Raw genomic sequence first — 25,010 nt, forward strand, 5'->3', positions numbered from 1 at the left:
CTGAGCCTGTCTGCAGCTGTCGGGAACCACTCCCAAAGCTGTTCCGGGATATTGCCATACCATATACTCTTAAGTGCATTATAATCCTCGCGGTTAAATGCTATCTTTGGTTTGGCTTTATCAAAACTTGTCGAGTAAGGTGTCATACGAATTGGAATACTATCCCCTCGACAGTTCTGTCGACGGGGATAGCATTCCACCCTTCTAGAGGGACACGACATGTGTGTAGCCTTAACCCCAGTTAAAGTTAAACAGAGCCTCAGCATCACAAAATGGATGCTGCCACCACAGACACGAGTCTGGCCTCCTGCTGCTGACCAAAACTCGGCAGATGGTGGCCTGGACAAAGGGTTTCCTGCCTTGGGAGGTGCGAGCACCACCCCAGACAGGGTTTTGTGTATTGGGTAGGACAGGGCTGAATAGATTGAGACATGCCCGGGGCACACAAGGTGTCCCCAGGCATAGGCCAGTCCAAACCGGTCCTGGGACTTTCCAGACCCAGGCCTGGCGAGGAGCTGGACAAAGGAAAGGGGGTGTAACCGCCCCCCTTCCTGGTTCCTCCCAGAGGAGGGACCTAGTAGGTGATCCACCCCTCAGATTGGGAATAAGAGTGGGAGCAGTGCCATTGCACAGCAGATCATCCTGAATCAACTTTACACGAAGAAGAAGACTGGACTTCGACATTCTGCTGCACAGAAGACTGAAGAGAATCTCCCTTGTGGCCTAGGAGTGGCCACCCTGTGAACACAGGCACCAACCAGCAACTCGACGTCTGCTTTGCCGCCGCCTCCCGCCGGAGCCCGAGCCCAGAGCCCGACAAGAACCAGACTCCCAGACCTCTCAGAGCCCGATCCACAGTCCCTGCAAAGAAGGGACCTGTGGAGGCACCGAGTGACGTGGGACCGGACCTCTTGGAAGACACTCGAAAAGCTGACTGCGCAGCTTCTGAGGTATCCTCGATGTTGTGCTTTGGGGACTGAGAACCCCCACCACCGAGCAGCCTTTGCACCGAAGATCAGCCCTCCAGCATCTCCACGATCTGCGTGGGGCCCTTTTGCATTGTGCCACTCGACGTGCCATCCCGGCCACTAGCCACGTGGTCAGCGGCCATCTTGGCGACAAAACCGACAATTTACACAGCAGGTCTGGTTGATCCAGACCTACCCAAGCTCCTGTAAAAAGGAGCACTCACTCTGACCTTGCTGGTCGGAGTGTTAAGCATCTTTCAATTCCTGCGTGGCTTGCATTAGCCAAGGCCTGTTTGCTCCGATCAGGTCGCCGACACCGCCAACAGCGAGAAGCCTGCGTGCGACAGCTCGTGACCGACTCCTGGACGTCCTCAACCCCGGGTGTCCACGTGGCTGCAGAGAGAAGCTACCCAACAACGCCTGTTTGCACCCGACATCGCCTGGTTCCAATCTGGTTCCACGGTAGTCACTGGCTAGTGACTTTGAACATTGTCCCCTCTGCTTTCAGGTCTTCACATCTTCAGATCCACCCTTGGATCCACCGGAACTCTTCGCATCGAGCCGCCTGCAGCATCTTCAGCTCCAAGCACCATCGACCAGCGTGACGAAACCCGACACTACTTCGACCCTGTGCACCCGCTTCCTGTGGGTGAGGTAACTCAGCTCCGCCGGTGTTCCTACACTGGTACACATCTCAAGGGCCTGTGTCTTAAGTTTCAGCTCCGTAGGTCACTCGGAAGGTTCCTAACTTTCTAACTTTGTACTTTTTACGCACCATAGACTTTGCATTGGAAAGTGCGTGCACTTTGAACACTGCACCCGAGTCCCGCGGGCCTTTCCCGACTTAGTCACAGCTAGTCTCGAATAGCTCCAGCGATTCCCAAGGCCCTAGGCCTGTTCCCTTTCCTATTGGTATCTCTTATACCACTTTCTTAGTATATGGTTTAGGTGGCCCCTAGGGCTCATCCATATTGTGCAACTTTTGTGTATTTTAAACTGTCTTGTGATTTAACGCTTGTGCTTCTGTGCTCATAAAGAGTCCAGGGGATTTTATAGTTAATAAATCAATATATATTTTCAATATATATCTGTGTGGTGTCCCTTTCATTTGGTATTCAAGGGGGTTGTGTATGGTATTACAGCTGGCTTCACATGCCTTTCAGAGTTTAGCCTAAGACTGCTTTGTCCACGTTACCACTAGGATAACTGGTCTACAAGGTTGAATTACAACCATCATCATAAGGGTTGCTTGGCATGGTACAAAGTGATCACTAAGAATTAGTGAGCATTATATACCAGGCCAACTTCTCACACTTACTTTAACTTTTTTAAATAAAATATAAGTGGCATTCCATTATCATCTAGTGGCTGTCTTGTGGCATTACAAATATAGGCACATTGGTTTTTTAGGTCTCGACCTACAGCATTGCTTTAGCAATGCATGTTTGTGTCGAGATTATAGTGAGGCTTTCAAAAGTCTACCCAAACTGCGGCGGATTGGGTACCGTTCATGTGAGCCAGGCGTGTGCACAAAGCACACCTCAAGCCTCGGCATCAGACTTCAAAGGGATCCGCTCCCCCGCCCCCACATCAGACTTCAAAGGAATGTGCTCCCCCCGCCACAGCAATGCCGAGAGCTTCATCACACTCTCCTAACGAGTCTTCCTTCTCCCGCATGTGACCATACTTGCACCCTCTCGGATCCATCTTTCATTCTTTTCTGCTTTTCCCTGTTTCCGCCACACACTCCACTCCTTTGTGTCTCCTTTCTGGCCTCTTTCCTACTTAACTTTTTATTCTTTCTCCTTTAATCCCATTTCCACCTTCTCACAACCCCTTCGAGCACTGTTATCTTAAGATTTGTGTTTCTCTCTGTCTTATAATGTCTGCCCTGCCACCATTTACTTCGGACCCTTACACACCCTCACCCTCACACCTCCTCAACCTCACACACCCTCACACCCTCTCACCCTCACACAACCTCACACACCCTCACTCAACCTCACAACCTCACTTACCCTCACACACCCTCACTCACCCTCACACCCTCACCCTCACACCCCTCACCCTCACACCCTCACTGTCACACACCCTCACCCCCTCACCCTCACACACCTTCACTCACCCTCACCCCCTCACCCCCACAACCCTCTCACCCTCACTCACCTTCACACCCTCACCCTCACACACCCTCACCATCGCACACCCTCACCTTCACACACCCTCACCCTCACACACCCCCACCCTTACACCCTCACACACCCTCACACCCTCACACCCCCTCACCCTCACACCCCCTCACCCTCACATCTCCTCACCCTCACAACCCCTCACCCCCTCACCCCCTCAAACTCACACCCTCACACACCCTCACCCCCTCAAACTCACACACCCTCACTCACCCTCACACCCTCACACCCTCACCCTCACACCCTCACACCCCTCACTCTCACATCCCCTTTCCCTCACATCCCCTCGCCTTCACATCCCCTCACCCTCCCTCACACCCTCACCATCACACCCCTTTACCCTCACATACCCTCACCCCCTCACACACCCTCACTCACCCTCACACCCTCACCCTCACACCCCTGGACTGTCACACCCTCACCCTCACACACCCTCACCCCCCTCACCCTCACACACCCTCACTCACCCTCACCCTCCTCACAACCCTCTCACCCTCACTCACCCTCACACCCTCACCCTCACACACCCTCACCCTCACACACCCTCATCCTCACACACCCTCATCCTCACACCCCCCACCCTCACACACCCTCACCCACTCTCAAACACCCTCACACCCCTCACCCTCACACCCCCTCCCCCCCACACCTCCTCACCCTCCCAACCCATCACCCTCCCTCACACCCTCACCCTCACACACCCTCACCCCCACACACTCACATCCTCACACACCCTCATCCCCTCACACTCACTCACCCTCACACCCTTACCCCCTCACCCTCACACCCTCTCACCCTCACTCACCCTCATCCTCACACATCCTCACCCTCACACACCCTCACACCCTCACACCCTCACACCCCTCACCCTCACATCCCCTCTCCCTCACATCCCCTCACCCTCCCTCACACCCTAACCATCACACCCCTTCACCCTCACATACCCTCACCCCCTCACACACCCTCACTCACCCTCACACCCTCACCCTCACACCCCTGGACCATCACACCCTCACCCTCACACACCCTCACCCCCTCACCCTCACACACCCTCACTCACCCTCACCCCCTCACAACCCTCTCACCCTCACTCACCCTCACACCCTCACCCTCACACACCCTCATCCTCACACACCTTCACCCTCACACCCCCCGCCCTCACACACCCTCACCCACTCTCAAACACCCTCACACCCCTCACCCTCACATCCCCTCACCCTCACATCCCTCCACTCTCCTTCATACCCTCACACCCCCTCATGCTCCCACCCCCTCACCCTCACTCACCCTCTCACCCTCACACACTCTCTCACCCCCTGAATCTCACACCCCCTCACTCTCACACCCCCTCCCCCCTACACCCCCTCACCCTCACACCCCCTCACCCTCACACACCCTCACCCTCACTCACTCTCTCACCCTCACACACCCTCTCACCCTCACACACCCTCTCACCCTCACACACCCTCTCACCCCCTCACCCTCACACCCCCTCACCCTCACACCACTTCAGCCTCACACCCCCTCACACCCTCACACACACCCTCACACCCTCACACACCCTCACCCTCACACACCCTCGCCCTCACACCCTCACACACCCTCACCCTCACACACCCTCACCCTCACCCCCGTCACCCTCACCCCTGTCACCCTCACCCTCACACCCCCTCACCCTCACACCCTCAACTTCACCCCCTCACACCCCCTCATCCTCACAATCCCACACCCTAAACCCTCACATACCCTCACCCTCACACCCCCTCACCCTCACACCCTCTCACCCTCTCACCCCCTCACCCTCACCCTCACACCCCCTCACCCTCACACCCTCACCCTCACACCCCCTCACCCTCACAACCCCACCCCCTCACCCTCACACACCGTCACCCACACATCCCCTCACCCTCACACCCTCTCACCCTCACACCCCCTCACCCTCACACCCCCACACCCTCACACACCCCTCACCATCACACCCCCTCACCCTCACACTCCCTCCCCCTATCACACCCCTCACCCTCACACCCCCTCACACTCACACCCCCTCAGCCCCTCACCCTCACACCCTCAGACACCCTCACACCCCCTCACCCTCACCCCCTCACCCTCACACCCTCACCCTCACACCCCCTCACCCTCACACCCCCTCACACAACCTCATTCACCCTCACACCCTCACCCTCACACACTCTCACAACCCTCTCACCCTCACACCCCCTCACTCACCCTCACACCTCCTCACCCTCATACCCCCTCACCCTCACACACCCTTCCCCCCTCACCCTCACACACCCTCACAACCCCTTACCCTCACACACCCTCACACCCTCTCACCCCTCACACACCCTCACTCACCCTCACACCCTCACCCTCACACCCCCTCACACTCACACCCCCTCAGCCCCTCACCCTCACACCCTCAGACACCCTCACACCCCCTCACCCTCACCCCCTCACCCTCACACCCTCACCCTCACACCCCCTCACCCTCACACCCCCTCACACAACCTCATTCACCCTCACACCCTCACCCTCACACACTCTCACAACCCTCTCACCCTCACACCCCCTCACTCACCCTCACACCTCCTCACCCTCATACCCCCTCACCCTCACACACCCTTCCCCCCTCACCCTCACACACCCTCACAACCCCTTACCCTCACACACCCTCACACCCTCTCACCCCTCACACACCCTCACTCACCCTCACACCCTCACCCTCACACCCCCTCACCCTCACACCCTCACACCCTCTCACCCTAACCTTCCCTCAGACACCCACACACACCCTCACTGACCCTCACACCCTCACCCTCACACCCCCTCATCCTCACAACCCTCTCACCCTCACACACCCTCACCCTCACACCCCCTCACCCCTCACCCTCACACCTCCTCACCCTCATACCCCCTCACCCTCATACACCCTCATTCACTCTCACTCACCTTCACTCACCCTCACTCACCATCACTCACCCTCACTCACCCTCACACACCCTCACCAGCATAGCATAACAAAACATAACATAGCTTAACAAAACACAGCATAGCATAGAATAACAAAAAAGCATAGGATAGCAAAACATAGCATAGCATAACAAAACAAAGCATAGGATAGCAAAACAAAACAAAGCATAGCATAGCATAACAAAACACAACAAAACATAGAATAGCATAACAAAACATAGCATAACAAAACACAGCATAGCATAAAATAACAAATCATAGCAGAACAAAACATAGCATAACATAACAAAACATAGCATAACATAAGAAAACAAAGCATAGCATAACAAAACATAGCATAACAAAACAGCAAAATGAAACACAACAAAACACAGCGTAAATAACAAAACATAGCATAGCAAAGCATAGTAAAACATAGCATAGCATAACAAAACACAACAAAACATAGCACAGCATAACAAAGCACAACATAGCATAGCATAACAAAACAAAGCTTAGCATAGCATAACAAAACATAGCATAACAACATAGCATAGCATAACAAAACAAAACATAGGATATCGAAACAAAACAAAGCATAGCATAACATAACAAAACATAGCATAACAAAACATAGCATAGCAAAACATAGCATAGCATAATAAAACACAACAAAATATAGCATAGCATAACAAAATATAGCATACCAAAACATAGCATAACATAACAAAACATAGCATAACAAAACACAACAACACATAGCATAACAAAATATAGCATAGCTTAACAAAACACAACAAAACATAGCATAGCAAAACAAAACATATAATAGCATATCAAAAGATAGCATAACATACCAAACACAACAAAACATAGCATAGCATAACATAGCATAGCATAACAAAACATAGCATAGCAAAACAAAGCATAGCATAATAAAACACAACAAAACATAGCATCTCATAACAAAACATAGCATAGAATAACAAAGCATAGCATAGCAAAACATAACATAGCATATCCAAACATAGCATAGCATAACAAAACACAGCATAGCATAGCATAACAAATCAAAACATAGGATAGCAAAACATAGCGTAGCATAACAAAACAAAACATAGCATAGCAAAACAAAACATAGCATAATGTACAGCATCACTCAGCACCACCACATCATCACTCACGGGCACCACAACATCACTATGCGCTACCACAGCATCACTGAACGCCACAGCATCACTCGTTCGCCCTCACAACATCACGCAGCACCACCACAGCATCAATCTGTGCAACCATTCAACAACAACAGGTTCAAATATGTTCTCTCAATGTTTCAAGCTTTATTACAAATGTAACAAAAAGATGTTAATATTTTACTTCTGTTCTTGGATTTTCGTCACAATAAAATACACTGAACATAATCTTCACAAAAGTTTAAGCTATTGCCATTATAAATTACAATAACTTTGATTTAAGTATTAATTATTTAAAAAAATTAAAAGCCATTGTTATTTGTAATATCAATACATGTAAGTCACGTAAATACAACACATATTGCATTACAAATGCTATAGGTGTCACATTTGCGAAAGTTATAACTATTGGCATTTTAAATGACAAAGCAACTAATTTCGCTATTTTCAAAAACAAAACATAATTAAAAAAATTGTCATTTACAATACCAATAGCTCAAACTCTCCTAATGCGAGACCTATTGCATTGCAAATGCTTATAATTGATGTGAATGGTTTGTGGTATACTTGAGTTGAATGGTTGAAATATTATTTTTATTTGGTAACCTAAGGGAATTTACATTATTTTTTGACAAAATAATGCCCTGTCCCTTTGGTACGTAGGGCCTGTCTCTTTATTAGGTTTTATATTTTGGGACACCCTTTTTTCTCAGCCCCCGCTTGATAGATCACCCCAAAACTTTCCATGCACAAACTAGCCAAAAAGTAGCACAATTACAGAAAGATTTGTGGAGATTCATCAAACGGTACTAAAGTTATTAGCAACACGAAAACACTTTTCTAGTGGCACCACTGACCTAAATATAACTACCCAATGGTTACCACCACTGGGTAATATCTATTTTAATAAATATAAATACATTTATACATATACACCTACTACATTACCACTTACTATTCCATTCACTATTTTTCTGACTACCGTTTTTAATATAGTTGTGTATTTTAACAAAAACATGTCATGACATGTCTGAACAGGCGGCTCCTCAGATATGGAGGAAGAGCGTCGCCCCACTGATTTGAAGCAGAGCAATGTAAAGGAAACATAAAATTATAATAACTTTAAGTTATTGTCATTTCATATTTCTGAGCTGCTGTGCGGGGGGCGGGTGACTCCTAAGTGCATATGACTGTTTTGCCTTCCCTCTCAGGCCGCCCAAAACTGTCATGTGCACTTTTCCTGTTCTCCATCCAGGCTGCATTAAAGCCTGCATGATGAACATGCCCAGGCCCCTATTCCCTAGCTGAGCATTGAACCAGGATGCTCAGACCAACCACAACGCTGCATTGCAGCATTGTGATTGGATAGGGAGCCTGGCTGTGCTTCCTGTTCCTTCCTTGAGTCAAGACAAGGAGAGCAGGAGCAGAGACGCTAAACCTGGCGCTAGGTAAGTGTTTATTTTTCGTATTGCGCATAAACTCCCCCCACATATGCCCTGCTACCTGCGAACCATGTCGGCAAGCCACCACTGGTGCCATGATGGCATGTTTCTGACAAATCTAAGGAAGAACCAACACAATTCATTATAGGATTCTCATACCATGCTTCTGCAATTGTAGGTAGGCAGCATCAAGAGCCATGTTTCCCTACAAATTAAAATTGTCCTAAGGAAAGTGAAGGATTTTCAGATTTTTTGTTTAACATCATGTTGCCATTGACCGTGCATTCTGTAAACTTGGTTCTGTGACCTCATCATTTACATACTAGAAATGTATTGACTTAAGGAGACAGATGACACAGAACTTCTTCTATCAGTGTGCGAGGAAACCCAGCCTTTTATGGGAGGGGATGTTGTTTCGTATGGTATATTCTCATTGGCTCTGCCATTATAGAATGTGATATGGTCATTGCTACGAGACAGCATAGGTAACATAAAATGTGCAAGTGTGACAACAGAGCACGTCATAGTCATAGAGCCATAGAGCCATATCTTTATTGTGCTAGTAAACGTGTTGTTACAGAACCACTGCTGCAAAGCATTCGGACTTACTATGGCAGAGTGCGAGAGCGGCAGCAGAGCGAGTCAGAAAGGAACAAAGGTATAACAATCAATCAATCAATCAGTCTACTTGTAAAGCACGCTAATTACCCGTGAGGGTGTCAAGGCGCTGCGGGAAGGGAGGGGTGCTGCTACACTTCCAAGAGCCAGGTCTTGAGGAGTCTTCTGAAGGCGAGTAGGTCTTGGGTCTGCCGTATGTGGGTAGGGAGGGTGTTCCAGGTCTTGGCGGCGAGGTAGGAGAAGGATCTGCCACCGGAGGTCGCACGTTGGATGCGGGGGACAGCGGCGAGGGCGAGGCTGGCGGAGCGGAGCTGGCGGGTGGTGGTGTGGAAGTTGAGTCTGCTGTTCAGGTAGGCTGGTCCGGCGTTGTGGAGTGCTTTGTGTGTGTGGGTGAGGAGCTTGAAATTGATCCTCTTGTCAACGGGGAGCCAGTGTAAGCTTCTCAGGTTAGGTGTGATGTGGTTGCGGTGGGGGACGTTGACGATCAGTCTGGTGGAGGTGTTTTGGATGCATTGTAGTCGTCGTAGGTGTTTGGCTGGGATTTCTGCGTATAGTGTGTTGCCGTAGTCTAGTCTGTTGCTGATGAGGGCATGTGTCACCGTTCTTCTTGTTTCGTTCGGGATCCACTTGTAGATCTTGCGGACCATGCGGAGGGTGTTGTAGCAGGAGGAGGAGACGGCGTTGACCTGTTTGGACATGGAGAGGGAGGAGTCGAGGATGAATCCTAGGTTGTGTGCCTGGTCGGTGGGTGTTGGTGCTGTTCCCATGGTGGTCGACCACCAGGAGTCGTTCCATGCTGAGGGGGTGGGTCCGAGGATGAGGGCCTCCGTCTTGCCCGAGTTCAGCTTTAGACGGCTGCTCCTCATCCAGTCGGCGACGGCCTTCATTCCCTCATGGAGGTTGGTTTTGGTGGTGTGTGGGTTCTTGGTGAGGGAGAGGATGAGCTGGGTGTCGTCAGCGTAGGAGATGATGTTGAGGTCGTGTTGGCGGGCCACCTGTGCGAGGGGGGCCATGTAGATGTTGAACAGCGTCGGGCTGAGGGATGAGCCCTGGGGGACGCCGCAGATGATGTCGGTGGCTTCGGATTGGAAGGGTGGGAGGCGGACGCTCTGTGTTCTGCCGGAGAGGAAGGATGTGGTCCAGTGAAGGGCCTTCTCTTGGATTCCGGCTTCTAGGAGGCGTGTCTTTAGCATGCAATGGCAGACCATGTCGAAGGCGCCCGACAGATCCAGGAGGATGAGGGCTGATGTTTCACCGTTGTCTAGCTGGCGCCTGATGTCATCTGTGGCGGTGATGAGGGCTGACTCGGTGCTGTGGTTTTGTCGGAATCCGGACTGGGAAGGGTCCAGGATGTTGTTGTCTTCGAGGTGGCGGGTCAGTTGCTTGTTGATGATTTTATCGATGACCTTTGCTGGGAACGGGAGCAGGGAGATGGGCCAGAAGTTCTTGAGGTCCCTGGGGTCCGCTATGGGTTTCTTGAGGAGGGCGTTGATTTTGGCGTGCTTCCAGCTTTCCCGGAATGTCGCTGTTTCGAAGGAGATGTTGATGACCTTCCATAGTTGGGGTGCGATGGCTGCATCTGCTTTGTTGAATACGTGGTGTGGGCACGGGTCTGACGGAGATCCTGACTGGATGGAGTTCATGACCTTGCGTTTCTCGTCATTGTTGACGTTGGACCAGGAGGTCAGGTGGATGGTGCTGGTGGTTTTCGAAGGGGAGGTGGCGTCTGGCGTAGTTGGGGCAGACGTGGTGTTGAAGCTGTCGTGGATATCAGTGATCTTGCGGTGGAAAAAGATAGCTAGTGAGTCACACAGTTCTTGTGAGGGTGGGATGTCGTTGGTGTTGGCGCTGGGGTTGGAGAGTTCCTTCACGATGCTGAAGAGCTCTTTGCTGTTGTGTGCGTTGTTATCCAGGCGGTTTTGGAAGAAGGGTCTCTTGGCTAGTCTGATGAGGTGGTTGTGAGAAGTTGGCCTGGTATATAATGCTCACTAATTCTTAGTTATCACTTTGTACCATGCCAAGCAACCCTTATGATGATGGTTGTAATTCAACCTTGTAGACCAGTTATCTTAGTGGTAACATGGACAAAGCAGTCTTAGGCTAAACTCTGAAAGGCATGTGAAGCCAGCTGTAATACCATACACAACCCCTTTGAATACCAAATGAAAGGGACACCACACAGATATATATTGAAAATAAATATTGATTTATTAACTATAAAATCCCCTGGACTCTTTATGAGCACAGAAGCACAAGCGTAAAATCACAAGACAGTTTAAAATACACAAAAGTTGCACAATATGGATGAGCCCTAGGGGCCACCTAAACCATATACTAAGAAAGTGGTATAAGAGATACCAATAGGAAAAGGAACAGGCATAGGGCCTTGGGAATCGCTGGAGCTATTCAAGACTAGCAGTGACTAAGTCGGGAAAGGCCCGCGGGACTCGGGTGCAGTGTTCAAAGTGCACGCACTTTCCAATGCAAAGTCTATGGTGCGTAAAAAGTACAAAGTTAGAAAGTTAGGAACCTTCCGAGTGACCTATAGAGCTGAAACTTAAGACACAGGCCCTTGAGATGTGTACCAGTGTAGGAACACTGGCGGAGCTGAGTTACCTCACCCACAGGAAGCGGGTGCACAGGGTCGAAGTAGTGTCGGGTTTCGTCACGCTGGTCGATGGTGCTTGGAGCTGAAGATGCTGCAGGCGGCTCGATGTGAAGAGTTCCGGTGGATCCAAGGGTGGATCTGAAGATGTGAAGACCTGAAAGCAGAGGGGACAATGTTCAAAGTCACTAGCCAGTGACTACCGTGGAACCAGATTAGAACCAGGCGATGTTGGGTGCAAACAGGCGTTGTCAGGTAGCTTCTCTCTGCAGCCACGTGGACACCGGGGGACGAGGACGTCCAGGAGTCGGTCACGAGCTGTCCCACGCAGGCTTCTCGCTGTTGGCGGTGTCGGCGACCTGATCGGAGCAAACAGGCCTTGGCTAATGCAAGCCACGCAGGAATTGAAAGATGCTTAACACTCGGACCAGCAAGGTCAGAGTGAGTGCTCCTTTTTACAGGAGCTTGGGTAGGTCTGAAGCAACCAGACCTGTTGTGTAAATTGTCGGTTTCGTCGCCAAGATGGCCGCTGATCACGTGGCTATTGGCCGGGATGGCGCGTCGAGTGGCACAATGCAAAAGGGCCCCACGCAGATCGTGGAGATGCTGGAGGGCTGATCTTCGGTGCAAGGGCTGCTCGGTGGTGGGGGTTCTCAGTCCCCAAAGCACAACGTCGAGGATACCTCAGAAGCTGCGTAGTCAGCTTTTCGAGTGTCTTCCAAGAGGTCCGGTTCCACGTCACTCGGTGCCTCCACGGGTCCCTTCTTTGCAGGGACTGTGGATCGGGCTCTAAGAGGTCTGGGAGTCTGGTTCTTGTCGGGCTCTGGGCTCGGGCTCTGGCGAGAGGCGGCGGCAAAGCAGACGTCGAGTTGCTGGTTGGTGCCTGTATTCACAGGGTGGCCACTCCTAGGCCACAAGGGAGATTCTCTTCAGTCTTCTGTGCAGCAGAATGTCGAAGTCCAGTCTTCTTCTTTATTTCAAGTTGATTCAGGATGATCTGCTGTGCAATGGCACTGCTCCCACTCTTATTCCCAATCTGAGGGGTGGATCACCTACTAGGTCCCTCCTCTGGGAGGAACCAGGAAGGGGGGCGGTTACACCCCCTTTCCTTTGTCCAGCTCCTCGCCAGCCCTGGGTCTGGAAAGTCCCAGGACCGGTTTGGACTGGCCTATGCACGGGGACACCTTGTGTGCCCCGGGCATGTCTGATTCTATTCAGCCCTGTCCTACCCAATACACAAAACCCTGTCTGGGGTGGTGCTCGCACCTCCCAAGGCAGGAAACCCTTTGTCCAGGCCACCATTTGCCGAGTTTTGGTCAGCAGCAGGAGGCCAGACTCGTGTCTGTGGTGGCAGCATCCATTTTGTGATGCTGAGGCTCTGGTTAACTTTAACCGGGGTTAAGGCTACACACATGTCGTGTCCCTCTAGAAGGGTGGAATGCTATCCCCGTCGACAGAACTGTCGAGGGGATAGTATTCCAATTCGTATGACACCTTACTCGACATGTTTTGATAAAGCCAAACCAAAGATAGCATTTAACCGCGAGGATTATAATGCACTTAAGAGTATATGGTATGGCAATATCCCAGAACAGCTTAGGGAGTGGTTCCCGACAGCTGCAGACAGGCTCAGCTCATGCTAGAGCACCATCTCACATATTTCCAAGCACTCTGCCTCCAGGATTGATGAGGCCTTCCATAGGAGTGGCTGATAGGAACATATGTGTCCAGTTTAGGGTTAGGCACAGGCATACTGTACCTAAGTAAGAGGTGATTACACCAACTTACCCCAGCTGAGTGATCAGCCAGTTGTGTCAAATATGGAGGCCAGGCCAGGGGTGGCACAATACATGCTGCAGCCCCTGGTAGGCCTTGGAAACACCTATGCCCTGGGTACCTAGGGTACACTGTTACAGGGGCCAATAAGGTGAACCAGTTCCAATTCGTAATGCACCTAAAGTGCATTGGCAGTAATTTAGAGAGAGAACAGCAGGCTGGGGGTCTGATTAGCAGGCCCACAGCCACATTAAGTCAGAAACCAGTGAAGCAAAAAGCAAAAATTTGGGGTGACCATAGGATAGCAGACCCTACTCTCCTACAGTGGTGATGTCTGTGTGTGACTTCCTTGTGAGCTGTGTGGTTGTCCAGTGTGCGTTCTTGGAGCCATATTTTCTCCAGTTTACAGCATAAGCGTTTGGAGGTCTGGAGCTTGTCGGTGAACCAGGTGGCTCTCTTGCTGGAGTGGTTGTTGGAGGGTTTTTTGAGCAGGGCGAGGGTGTTGGCGCAGTCGTCGATCCACTGTCTGAGGTTGCGGGCTGCAGCGTCTGGGTTGGTGGGGTCGGTGGGTGGGTTCTGGGCGAGGGTGGTGATCAGCTGGTCGTTGGTGACTTTGCTCCAGCAGCGGCAAGGTAGCTGTTGGGTGCGGTGGTGTGTAGTTGATTTCTTGAAAGTGAAGTGGATGCAGTGGTGGTCGGTCCAGTGGAGTTTGGTGGTGTGGTTGAAGGTGAGGTGGGAGCCTGTGGAGAAGACGGGGCCCAGTGTGTGGCCGGCGGCGTGGGTGGGTGTGGTGACGAGTTGTCTGATGCCGAGGTTGGTGAGGTTGTCGATCAGGGTGGTGGAGTTGGCGTTGTTGTTATTCTTGAGGTGGAAGTTCAGGTCCTCGAGGAGGATGTAGTCAGTGGAGGCGAGTGCGTGGGTGCTGGCGAGGTCGACGATGGAGTCACTGAATTGCGCCCGTGGTCCGGGGGTCTGTAGATGAGTGTTCTTCTGAGGGTGGTGTTGGGGTCGGTGTGGATCCGGAAGTGCAGGTGTTCGGTGGTGTTGAGGGTGTGGTCAGCGCGGGTGGCGACCTTGAGGGTGGACTTGTGGACGATGGCTATTCCTCCTCCGACTCCGTTGGTGCGGTCCCTGCGGGTGATCTTGTAGCCGTCTGGGATGGCTATGGTGATGTCGGGTGCTGAGGAGTCGTTCCTCCAGGTCTCAGTCAGGATGGCCATTTCTGGGGCAGAGGTGTCGAGCAGTTCCCAGAGCTCAACGGCGTGTTTGCGTGCGGAGCGGGTGTTGAGGAGTATGCAGCGGAGGTGTTTGGGTTCAGAGCGTGGAGGTTTGGTGGTTCTGTTGTAGGTGAAGCTGCAGGTGCGGCAGGAGAATGGTCCATGGGTCAGGTTTGGGGCCCCCTGGAAACAGGTGTGGTTTTGGCCAGTATTGAGTGCATGGAGGGTGCTGGTGTCGTAAAGGAGGCTGGTGGCGTGGCGGTTGCCGGGTCCAGGGGTTCTGGCGCTGGGCGCGGTCCAGGCAACAAGCAACTTCAGGCGAAAGTCAAAAGGTAAGTAAATGTTCTAAAGCAAATAAATTGGCCTGAAATTAGTTCAGCAATTGTGGGAGGGCGATGGGAGAAGCAAAGAATGTGGTGCAAAACGTGAAGAAAAAGGGGCGAAGTAAAGAACTAGGTGAAAAAGAGGAAAGCTAGGAGGCAATAGGGATAGGAAAACCCCATGCAACAACCATGAAAGCGAAAGAAAAATAAAAACACAAAAAGGTAAATTTATTTACTATATCACAGTATTCAAATACACATAAAAATGTCTAAAAAAAGCTCTCAACAAAGACATTGGGGGTTTGTTCCATCAAAAGGACTGTAATGAGGAAAATATTATAACTTGTGGAGTGACTGTAAAAGTATCACTTAGATAGCACTAAGTAAGCAAAGATTTCCTGAGAGAGGAAATTAATAAATAGAAAAGTGTCTGAAGAAAATTGTCCGAAGTGAGAAGAAAACAAACTGTTAAAAGTGCTCAGAAAAGCTACATTTCAGAGCGGCGCTTAGGAGTCACTATATCTGTTACCATAACCAACAATAAGAGCTGAGGTTGCTGGTTTTGGCTAAAGCCACAAAGTGATATCATGATCCGTTGTTTACTTTTTATGTGTCTGACGGAATGAAATGTTGCTTGTCTATGGGGATGTAAGTTCATACAACACAAACCAAAACAACGCATGCCATTACATCACTTTTTTTTACATCGCATGCACTGTTACATCGCATGCATTCATCACGCAAACCATTACACTGCATTTCCCCTTCACATGCATGCAAAATACCTTCCCAACGCACACAAATATGACACATTCTATTACATCGTAAAATTCTCCCTAACGGCTCCCTAAACACTGATACAGCAACCTACAAACACATTACGACCCCCTGACACTACCCTCAACCCTAAGCGCTAAACACTAAAGCCTATAAAATGACCCTACACTACGACCTCTGCCCTAAGCCCTAACCCTGAAAGCCAAAAACAGTACCCTACACTACTATTAACCCTAAGCCCTAACCCCGTAAACCTAAAATAGTACCCTACACTACTATTATCTCTAAGCCCTAACCCCAAAATCCAAAAACAGTACCCTATACTACTATTAACCCTATGCCCTAAGCCCTAGCGCCTAAAGCCAAAAGCAGTACCCTATACTACTATTAACCCTAACACCTTAAGCCAAAAAACAGTCACCTGCACTTCTATTAACCCTAAGCCCTAATCCCTAAACCCTAAAGCCTAAAACACTACTATATACTACTTCCTCAACCCTAAGGCCTAAGCCCTAAAGCCTAAAACACCACCATACACTAATTCTTCAACCCTAAGCCCTAAACCCTAATCCCTAAAGCCTAAAACACTACCCCCCACTACATTCCCCATCAACTGCCCTAAAGCCAAAACCACTACCAGTCCAGCGTCGTCCTTACCTGACTCTCGTCGTGGTTCCAGCGTTGTCTCCCCGTTGTCTGTGTCCCGTCGCACGACCCATCCATTACATCCCATGCTCTCTAAAAGCATGCGTTGTCAAAGCGCATGCGATGTAATGGCGTGCGTAGTGAACGCATGCGGCGTAACGTCGAGTGCGTTGTGACGGCATGCGATGTTAACGCATGCGCTGTAACGTATGTATTGAGATGGTTGTCTCCCGTCTATGATGACAGGCAGGCAGAAATACCTCTGGAAATGTATGTCAGTTACCACACTTGTTTTTGCTTTCCCTGCTGTCTTGAGACGCCACTTTTAAATGTATAAAACAGGAGGAAGATACCAGAGGAGGAGGAGGCGGCTTGGAAGAAGTCTTCTTAAAACACAGTTTTCCATGTAGGAAACTTAGGTGTCAAAGGAAGAGGCATTGCCTTCCCAGAATTAGAGGATACATAGTGGATAAAGACAATTGCATTTGTCCCCTTGGGAGCTTAGCGTCATGAGGGTCTCAGCTTAATTTGAGGTGTATAGAGCTATCACTGTGCCCGTGCAAGGTTCTGAATCATCCACAGACCCTACATCCCTTCCTCCCTGTCTTCCAGATGATCAGAATCCCTCCCAGGTTTTGCTGAGAGCTTTATCCCACTCAGCTGTTACACCAGAGTCCAGCTCCATAAATATCGTGTCAACATGCACTGCTAAGAGGCCCACTGCAAGCTGGCCCAATGTGTAGTAAGCAGAGGATTATGGCTCCCTCCTGGGGCACCGTCAAACAGTAACAATGGACGCTTGAATCGTGGAAACCTCTCATCAATCCAGTAGTACTAACAAGCGGTGGGTGCTATTAATATGTGGAGGAATATGCACACGAGAGAGTAGTAGTACATTAGCTGTGATGGTTGTGACAGTCGAACACTATCTTTTCTCTTCTTAATCCCTTTTTATACTATAGCCTTATAGCCCGCAGTAGAGGGCTATACCGGCTATTAAAGGCCCTCTCCCGCGTTAAAGGGCCCGAGCCGAAGGCGAGGGCCTTTAACAAGGGAGAGGGACTTTAATAGCGGTATAGCCCATCTACCAAGGGCTATAAGGCTATTAGAACATTCTGCCACCAGAGGGCAGAATGTTCTAACAAAAAAAAAAAAGCCTTATGGGAGCGTGAGGGGATTGGAATCCCCTCAGGCTCCCTGAAGCCTTTGTTCACAGCCAGAGCTGTGAACAAAGAAACACTGGAATGTTGGAGCTCCAGGCTTATACAAGCCATTATAAGCCCGGAGCACTCCATCGTTTTCAATGGAGCTCCCAACATTCCAATGTTCTAATATAGCCTTATAGCCCGCTGTAGCGGGCTATACCGGCTAATAAAGGCCTGCTGAATCGTTAAAGGCCCGAGCCGAAGGCGAGGGACTTTAACAAGACAGCAGAACTTTAATTGCCGGTATAGCCCTGCTACGAAGGGCTATAAGGCTATTAGAACATTCTGCCACTAGAGGGCAGAATGTTCTAACAAATTGAACAAAGGGTTCTCAAAGCTCGAGGGGATATATATCCCCTCGAGCTTCGAGAAGCCTTTGTAGAACATTGGAATGTTGGGAGCTCCATTGCAGACAATGGAGTGCTCCCTGCTTCTACGGGCCGGTAAAGGCCCGCAGAGCAACATTCCAATGTTTTACAAAGGCTTCTCGAAGCTCGAGGGGATTTATATCCCCTCGAGCTTTGAGAACCCTTTGTTTAATTTGTTAGAACATTCTGCCCTCTAGTGGCAGAATGTTCTAATAGCCTTATAGCCCTTCGTAGCAGGGCTATACCGGCAATTAAAGTCCCGCTGTCTCGTTAAAGTCCCTCGCCTGCGGCTCGGGCCTTTAACGATTCAACGGGCCTTTAATAGCTGGTATAGCCCGCTATAAGGCTATATTCAATCCCTCATCTGACATCAAACTCAAACCTACAAAATCTAAATTTCTAGACACCGTGAACGTACAGAGCATCGGCCCTTTTTCAGTCTTTTTAAGTCTTTGATCATCTCTCTTGACAACAATTACCTGCGACTGGCTTCTTCAAATCCACACTAATGCCCATGATGACACTAACATGCAGGTTATCAAATATGTATGATTTACATATTTATGTTTCCATACATTATTTTCCTTGATTCTCCTAGAAGTTATTTTATGTCATTATCACACAGCGCAGCACTCTAATGTACCTTGAAAGGATTGACTGCTTGTATATTGACTATTGTGTTTTGTTTCAAATCTACAGGCGTAGCGATGGCAAGATATGGCCAGACATGGAAGGATATAAGGAGGTTCTCACTCTCCACTCTGAGAGATTTTGGTCTGGGAAAGAAGTCCCTGGCGGAGAGAGTGTCGGAAGAGGCTGGGGTTCTCTGCTCTGCCTTCAAGTCCAAGGGTGGTAAGTTTCTAATGTTGAAGAGCATCACATCATATCAACCAGCTAATCAATTGGTTGTAAGGCTCCCTCTGGTAGAAGATTGTTGCAGGGATACCATTTGGGCCGCCAGAGAATAGAACTAGTAACTATGATTCAACTGATGGTAATCCTTTTATTACAACTGTGACTTCAGGTTCACAGATCGAAAGGGTAGTGGCAAGGACAGAAATGAAACAGGACTCTCCTAGACCAAAGTTTACTTTCTGAATTCTTATTCTCATGGCCCTCAGCTCATCAACTTCAAATAGGAGGGGGTTGTGGGACAGGACTCAAGAGCTTCAGCTTCTTCTGTTGTACCTGTGCTGAAGTCGCTTCAAAATTAAAACAAGCCTACTATTGAGAGGTCCTCTTCCCCAGGCCCTGCAGGTCCTACTACCCTTCCACAATTGGAATGCACTGGAAAAGCTCTCGACCTCAACAGTGCTACCTGTACCGGAGTCTGTGGGTGGAAAGGTTGTAATGCTGTGGAAGGGCGACATTTATGCCTACTCTGCCTCTAACTCTCTCAGACTTCTGCAGAGCCTACTACTCAGGATCCATAGGATATTCTGGGGAGCAGAAGGTAAAGCCTGGCTGATTTAGGTTCCTGTGATCACGCTTAGGCATTTGAGGCACTTCCTATGCATATGTGGCTATGCCTGTGTACAGAACTGTTGACCAACATAGATAGCTATATCTATGTGTTAGAGTCCTATAAGATGTATTAGAACATTGGAATGTTGGGAGCTCCATTGCAGACAATGGAGTGCTCCCTGCTTCTACGGGACGATAAAGGCCCGTAGAGCAACATTCCAATGTTCTACAAAGGCTTCTCGAAGCTCGAGGGGATTTATATCCCCTCAAGCTTCGAGAACCCTTTGTTTAATTTGTTAGAACATTCTGCCCTCTAGTGGCAGAATGTTCTAATAGCCTTATAGCCCTTCGTAGCAGGGCTATACCGGCAATTAAAGTCCCGCTGTCTCTTTAAAGTCCTTCGCCTTCGGCTCGGGCCTTTAACGATTCAGTGGGCCTTTAATAGCCGGTATAGCCCGCTACGGTGGGCTATAAGGCTATATAATATGCAGGTGTTGCACGCAACTGTCGATCATTTGAGGGTGTATGTACACTAATGATTATGCAAATGTACATGTGTGGTGGTTGTGTTGAGGCATATCATTGTTTTGCCCACGCATTTGAAACTGAGACTGGGCATTGAAGCTCTGTCTATGCTTGTGAGGTTGAAATTGACTATTTGTCATACAATGGTGTTCTTGAGGATTTAAAGTTTTGTTTGGTGTTATGTGCTCACATTCAGTATATGATGTGTTGCATCTAGCCTTGTATGATTACTGTGCTCCTACCATATCAAGGCTGCTCTCCAAGAGCATCATGGGAGCATCTTATCATATGCTTGACAACTCAAGCAAACGTTTATCTGCTTCATAAAAATGTTTGTTTTAATCTATTAGCTGAACGATGATAATAGCAGTGTTTACACTTAAAATTATGTCACGTCCAATTCTATTATTAGGCTCAAAGATTATAGAAATATGTGCCCTGTAATGAGATTAAAAGAAAAGGTTATGCAATTTAAATTCACGAGATGTCATAATATTTAGGTGGGGGTGGCATATACCTAATGACATTACTTCTTCTACCTCCTGCTGAAATCACATTAATGTGTTAGACATGGCATTGTTAGTGGGTTTATCCCCAGACGTTTTGCTTTTTGACCTCCTGTTTTCGACCTATTTTTCATTGGTTTTAGGACTCTGGCACCTTACCATTGCCATTCAGTGCTAAAGTGCATATGCTGTCCATGTAAATCGTCTTACTGATTGTTATATCCATGACTCACACATTTGATTTACTAATAAGTCCCTAGTACAGTGCACTGTGTGTGCCCAGGGCCTGTAAGTCAAATGCTACTAGTGGGCCTGCAGTACTGGTTGTGCTAATCACACAAGTGGCCTTTGCCTAACAAAAATGTTTGTGTCCTCATGTAACGCAACTGGTGCTCGTGTAAAGCGCTCTGATACCCGATACCTTTGGGACAAGTTTGCGCTATATAAAACTCTGTAAAAATAAATAAAAATAAAGGTGTCTCAGACCTCCCACTACAGTGTCTGAACTCAGTTTTAACTGCCATGTCGACCTGGCAAGTGCACCCACCTGCCAGGCCCCATTCTTCCCTTTGCTAGCATGTAATACACCCCTAGGTAGGCCCAATGTCCCCCAGGACAGAATGTAGTTTATGTGAAAGGTAGGACATGTAGTGTTGTGTTACATATCCTGATAATGAAATACTGTGCATTTCATTTTTCATTTTTGCAAGGGCTAGCTCTTTCATAAGCGAACATGGGAGCTGCCTTGTAATGTTTTTAAAAGTGTAACTTTCCATTGGGAACAGCTAGAGATTTGGAGTTTGAACTCAGAATTTATTAACGCACCTTTTAGTGAAGGCGTTTTTTCAAGTTGTGTGTTTGAAAATGCAACTTTTAGAAAGTGAGCAATTTCTTCTTTAACCAGCCTGCGTGCATCTGCCTGTTTGTGTATGTGTAAATGTGAATGTGTTTGTATTTATATAGCCCCTCCTACCATGAGGTCTCGTAGCGCTGTATTCATACCGCTGTGGAACCCTTCCTGGCTTTCCTGTGAAATGTCCACTCCTGGGCACCCACGGGGTGAAGCCAGGCATCCAAGCGCTGCTGGGGTCATTGTGGAGATTAAGCAAGCTATTGCCCAGAGTCACAGTGTGGGACCCATGATTAGACTAGGCACCAAGGCGAGAATTATCAGATCCGGGGAAATTGTGCCCAAGAGCCGCCGAGGCGGGTATTGAACTCTGGTCCCGGGCCAGACCTCTGCATCAGGGTCTGCCGCTCTAACCATTGAGCCACACTTCTCCACGTATTCACCATCTGGTTTTAAAGTGACAGGAGTTGGGGATGTGAATTCACTTTAGACAGTTGTATGGGGGTTTGAGGTAGGTCCTGCCTTTCCTGGGAAACTCATAGCCAGGTTGAATAGACCTTTCTGCATTTAGAGCGGTGGGAGGAGTTTTCACCAGCACCTGAATAGGTTGTGTCTGCTATGCATAAGGCTGTCTCCAGCTCCTGTGGTGAAGCTGGACCAGGGAGGAAAGAACTGTTTTCTACTGAGCCAAGAGACTTTCTTCCAAAAACTACAAAGGGAAAAGTGATAAAATATTGGGGCCTGACCCGAGAACTTTAGAATACTTCTGGAATAAGTACCCTCCCAAGCAGAAGAGCTGGAAGAGCTGCCAGAAGGAGTTCTGCCCCTTTTCTGTTGGTTGATTTGTTGGGTTGGCCTGCAGTTGTTGCTTCTGTCTTGGGCAGTGAAAGGATTGGACTGAACTTTCTAAGATTCCTTCTATTAAAGTTTCTCCAAAGGCTTGAAGTAGAGCTTGCCCTCTGTTGGAATTCTCAGGCACACCAAAGACCTCAGTATCGGGAGGAGGATATGGATACACTGTAGGTGATTCAATGAGGAAGATCGAAGACAAATGTGTGACTACAGGACCCCCTCCTCCACTCCTCCATGAGGCACATGCTTTAGCTTCACAGGATAGTTTCCTCTTGGCACAGAAGGACATGGAGAGGACTGAGGGCCAACCTGGTATTGTATGCATGTAAATTAGCACACATGTAATAAGGAAGCACTGTAGGGACATACCGAATTTATTTTGGTCCTGAAGAAAGCCTGGGACCCCTGTAGGGGCCATTTTGATGGCTGAAACATGTCGATCTGCTTGACTAAACAGACCTGATGTTTTTAATTGGACAATGAGCACCATAACAGGGCTAGTATTGACCATCTGCTTTTTAACCATCCCTCCTCCACTAAGGAATAAAGCTTCTAAAATGTAACCGTTAGGCAGTAGGGATCTATAGTATTGGACCCTTTCCCCTTTTCTTTTTCTTCTCAGTTTCCTGCTAATGTTTGAACCACAGCCCTAGTAGGGGCTCATTTGCCATTAGAGGAATATTTGGTGAACGTGGGATGGCCGACGATAAAGCCTGACACCTGGATGATGTGTGAGGCCATCCTGTAAATTTTCTCGCACGATTGTGTGAGTCCATAAATATTGGGTGAACAGAGTAGCTAGAGTTATTCCTCGGTGAAGGAACACAAGTTTTGTTTCTGTGGTGGAAGTTACACCAAAGACTTCACCATCCTCTGGGTACCCACATCTGGAGCTGGTTTCAGCTGCTGCAGAATAAAAAGCAACCCAATACTGTCAATGATGCTGCAGCCGGCTTTGTGATCTGTTGGCCCTGTAGAGAACACCGCCCGCTTCGCACCGCAACCCTGGTCTCATCACCGCCCGATGCCGCCACTGAGTCACTGCTTGCACATAACCTGAGGGCACTATACCTCACACCGCCTCACTTCGCATCGCCATCCTGTTATCCCTGATGACTACATTAAACTCCAACATCAACACTGCTGCCTGCACCCTGGCATGGAGGCATTGCTCATAAGTTACTCAAAGCAATGACGCCACTGCTGCTTGCACCATGACCTGCCTGCACCCAAGTGAGCAGCCCTGGTCTCACGAACATCGCTGAATGCCATCACCAAGCTGCTGCTTGCACCGCAGCCTGAGGGCACTGCATGCCACATTGCTTCTCTTTTCACTGCAATCCCGATGCCCATCGATGCAGGTGTTCCTGATTTCATCCTGATCTTGTTGGATCTGCACGCGTTTGACTTCAAGGGCCCGATGACACCTGCACCGACCTCCGGAATCGATGCATTCTGACTTGGAGCTCATCGCTAGGACCACTACACCCTTCATTTCCAAGGTACTATTTGTGGGTCTTCCCGACACCATAGCTGGCCCACGACCTTGTGGTCTAACCTGAATTGTTGGGTTTGTTTGTTCACAATGTCGTGATAGCCCTGGATCATATCTTGATAACCGTATGTTGGATTTATATCGTTATGGTCTTGCTTTACACAGATAAATATTGGATATTTTTCTAAAACTGGTGTGGTGTCTTTTGTAGTGTTTTTACTGTATTACTGTGTGTCATGTGTAAATACTGTACACTTTGCTTCTGAGATAAGCCTGACTACTCATACCTAGCTAACGGGGAGTGAGCAAGGTTTATTTTAGAAGCGTATCCCCTTTACCCTGACTAGAAGGAAGGGTTCCTACTTCGTTGAGACGCATACCTCTGCCAACTAGAGACTCCCATTTCTAACATTGGTTGTCAGCGGTGGGATAGGACTTGCTTTTGTATTTGACCAACAGTGATTGTGTACACTACTACCATATCACAGACCACTACATACCACATACTCTTTTTCCTTCTTGTGTTCCCTGCAAGGCCTTGACAGAATGGAAGTTAACCACTGATACATGTATATTTATAGTATGAGGGAGCTGAGGGTTTTCTCCAAGGAGAGGGGGTTGCCTGTGAAGAGGAGATCAAGAAAGGTTCTTGAGTCAGTCCTGTTTTCTATGAGGATAACCTCTGGCAAGCAATACCATCAGATGATTCTGAGAAGATCCACTTCTCAGAAAATGAGAGCGGTGAACATGAGAGGATAACATGGAAGGAAAAACTGATTCTGGAGGAGGATTTTCGCTCATGATCAGAGGTTGAGAGACCTTGATGAGGAACTCTAGAGGGCCGAGGCCATGACAGCCTTAACCAAGCAAAAGGAAATGTGTGTTGCTTATGACCTTAGCTTGGCTGGGCTGGAGGTGGAAGCCATGCGGGATGAGTCCAGCTCAGATGGTGGCAGAAAAAGTGTTATGTGCAGTGCTGAAGAAGGGGACGTACACACACCCAGATACTTGGTGCCCTATCTCAAGAAGGGGGTTGACAT

The 25,010-nt window shown here is 48.9% G+C and overlaps 1 protein-coding gene across 1 annotated transcript in view; it reads left to right on the forward strand.

The window, feature by feature from the left end:
• Positions 1-25,010, forward strand: part of LOC147748024 (cytochrome P450 2D15-like) — a 404,801-nt gene that overhangs the window by 107,961 nt on the left and 271,830 nt on the right. The window contains exon 3 of the mRNA XM_086957957.1: positions 18,978-19,130. Within this exon, the coding sequence (XP_086814083.1) occupies positions 18,978-19,130 (153 nt within the window). The remainder of the gene's footprint in view (positions 1-18,977; positions 19,131-25,010) is intronic.

Source organism: Lissotriton vulgaris, chromosome 1_1, assembly GCF_964263255.1.
Source record: "Lissotriton vulgaris chromosome 1_1, aLisVul1.2, whole genome shotgun sequence".
Lineage (NCBI taxonomy): Eukaryota > Metazoa > Chordata > Amphibia > Caudata > Salamandridae > Lissotriton > Lissotriton vulgaris.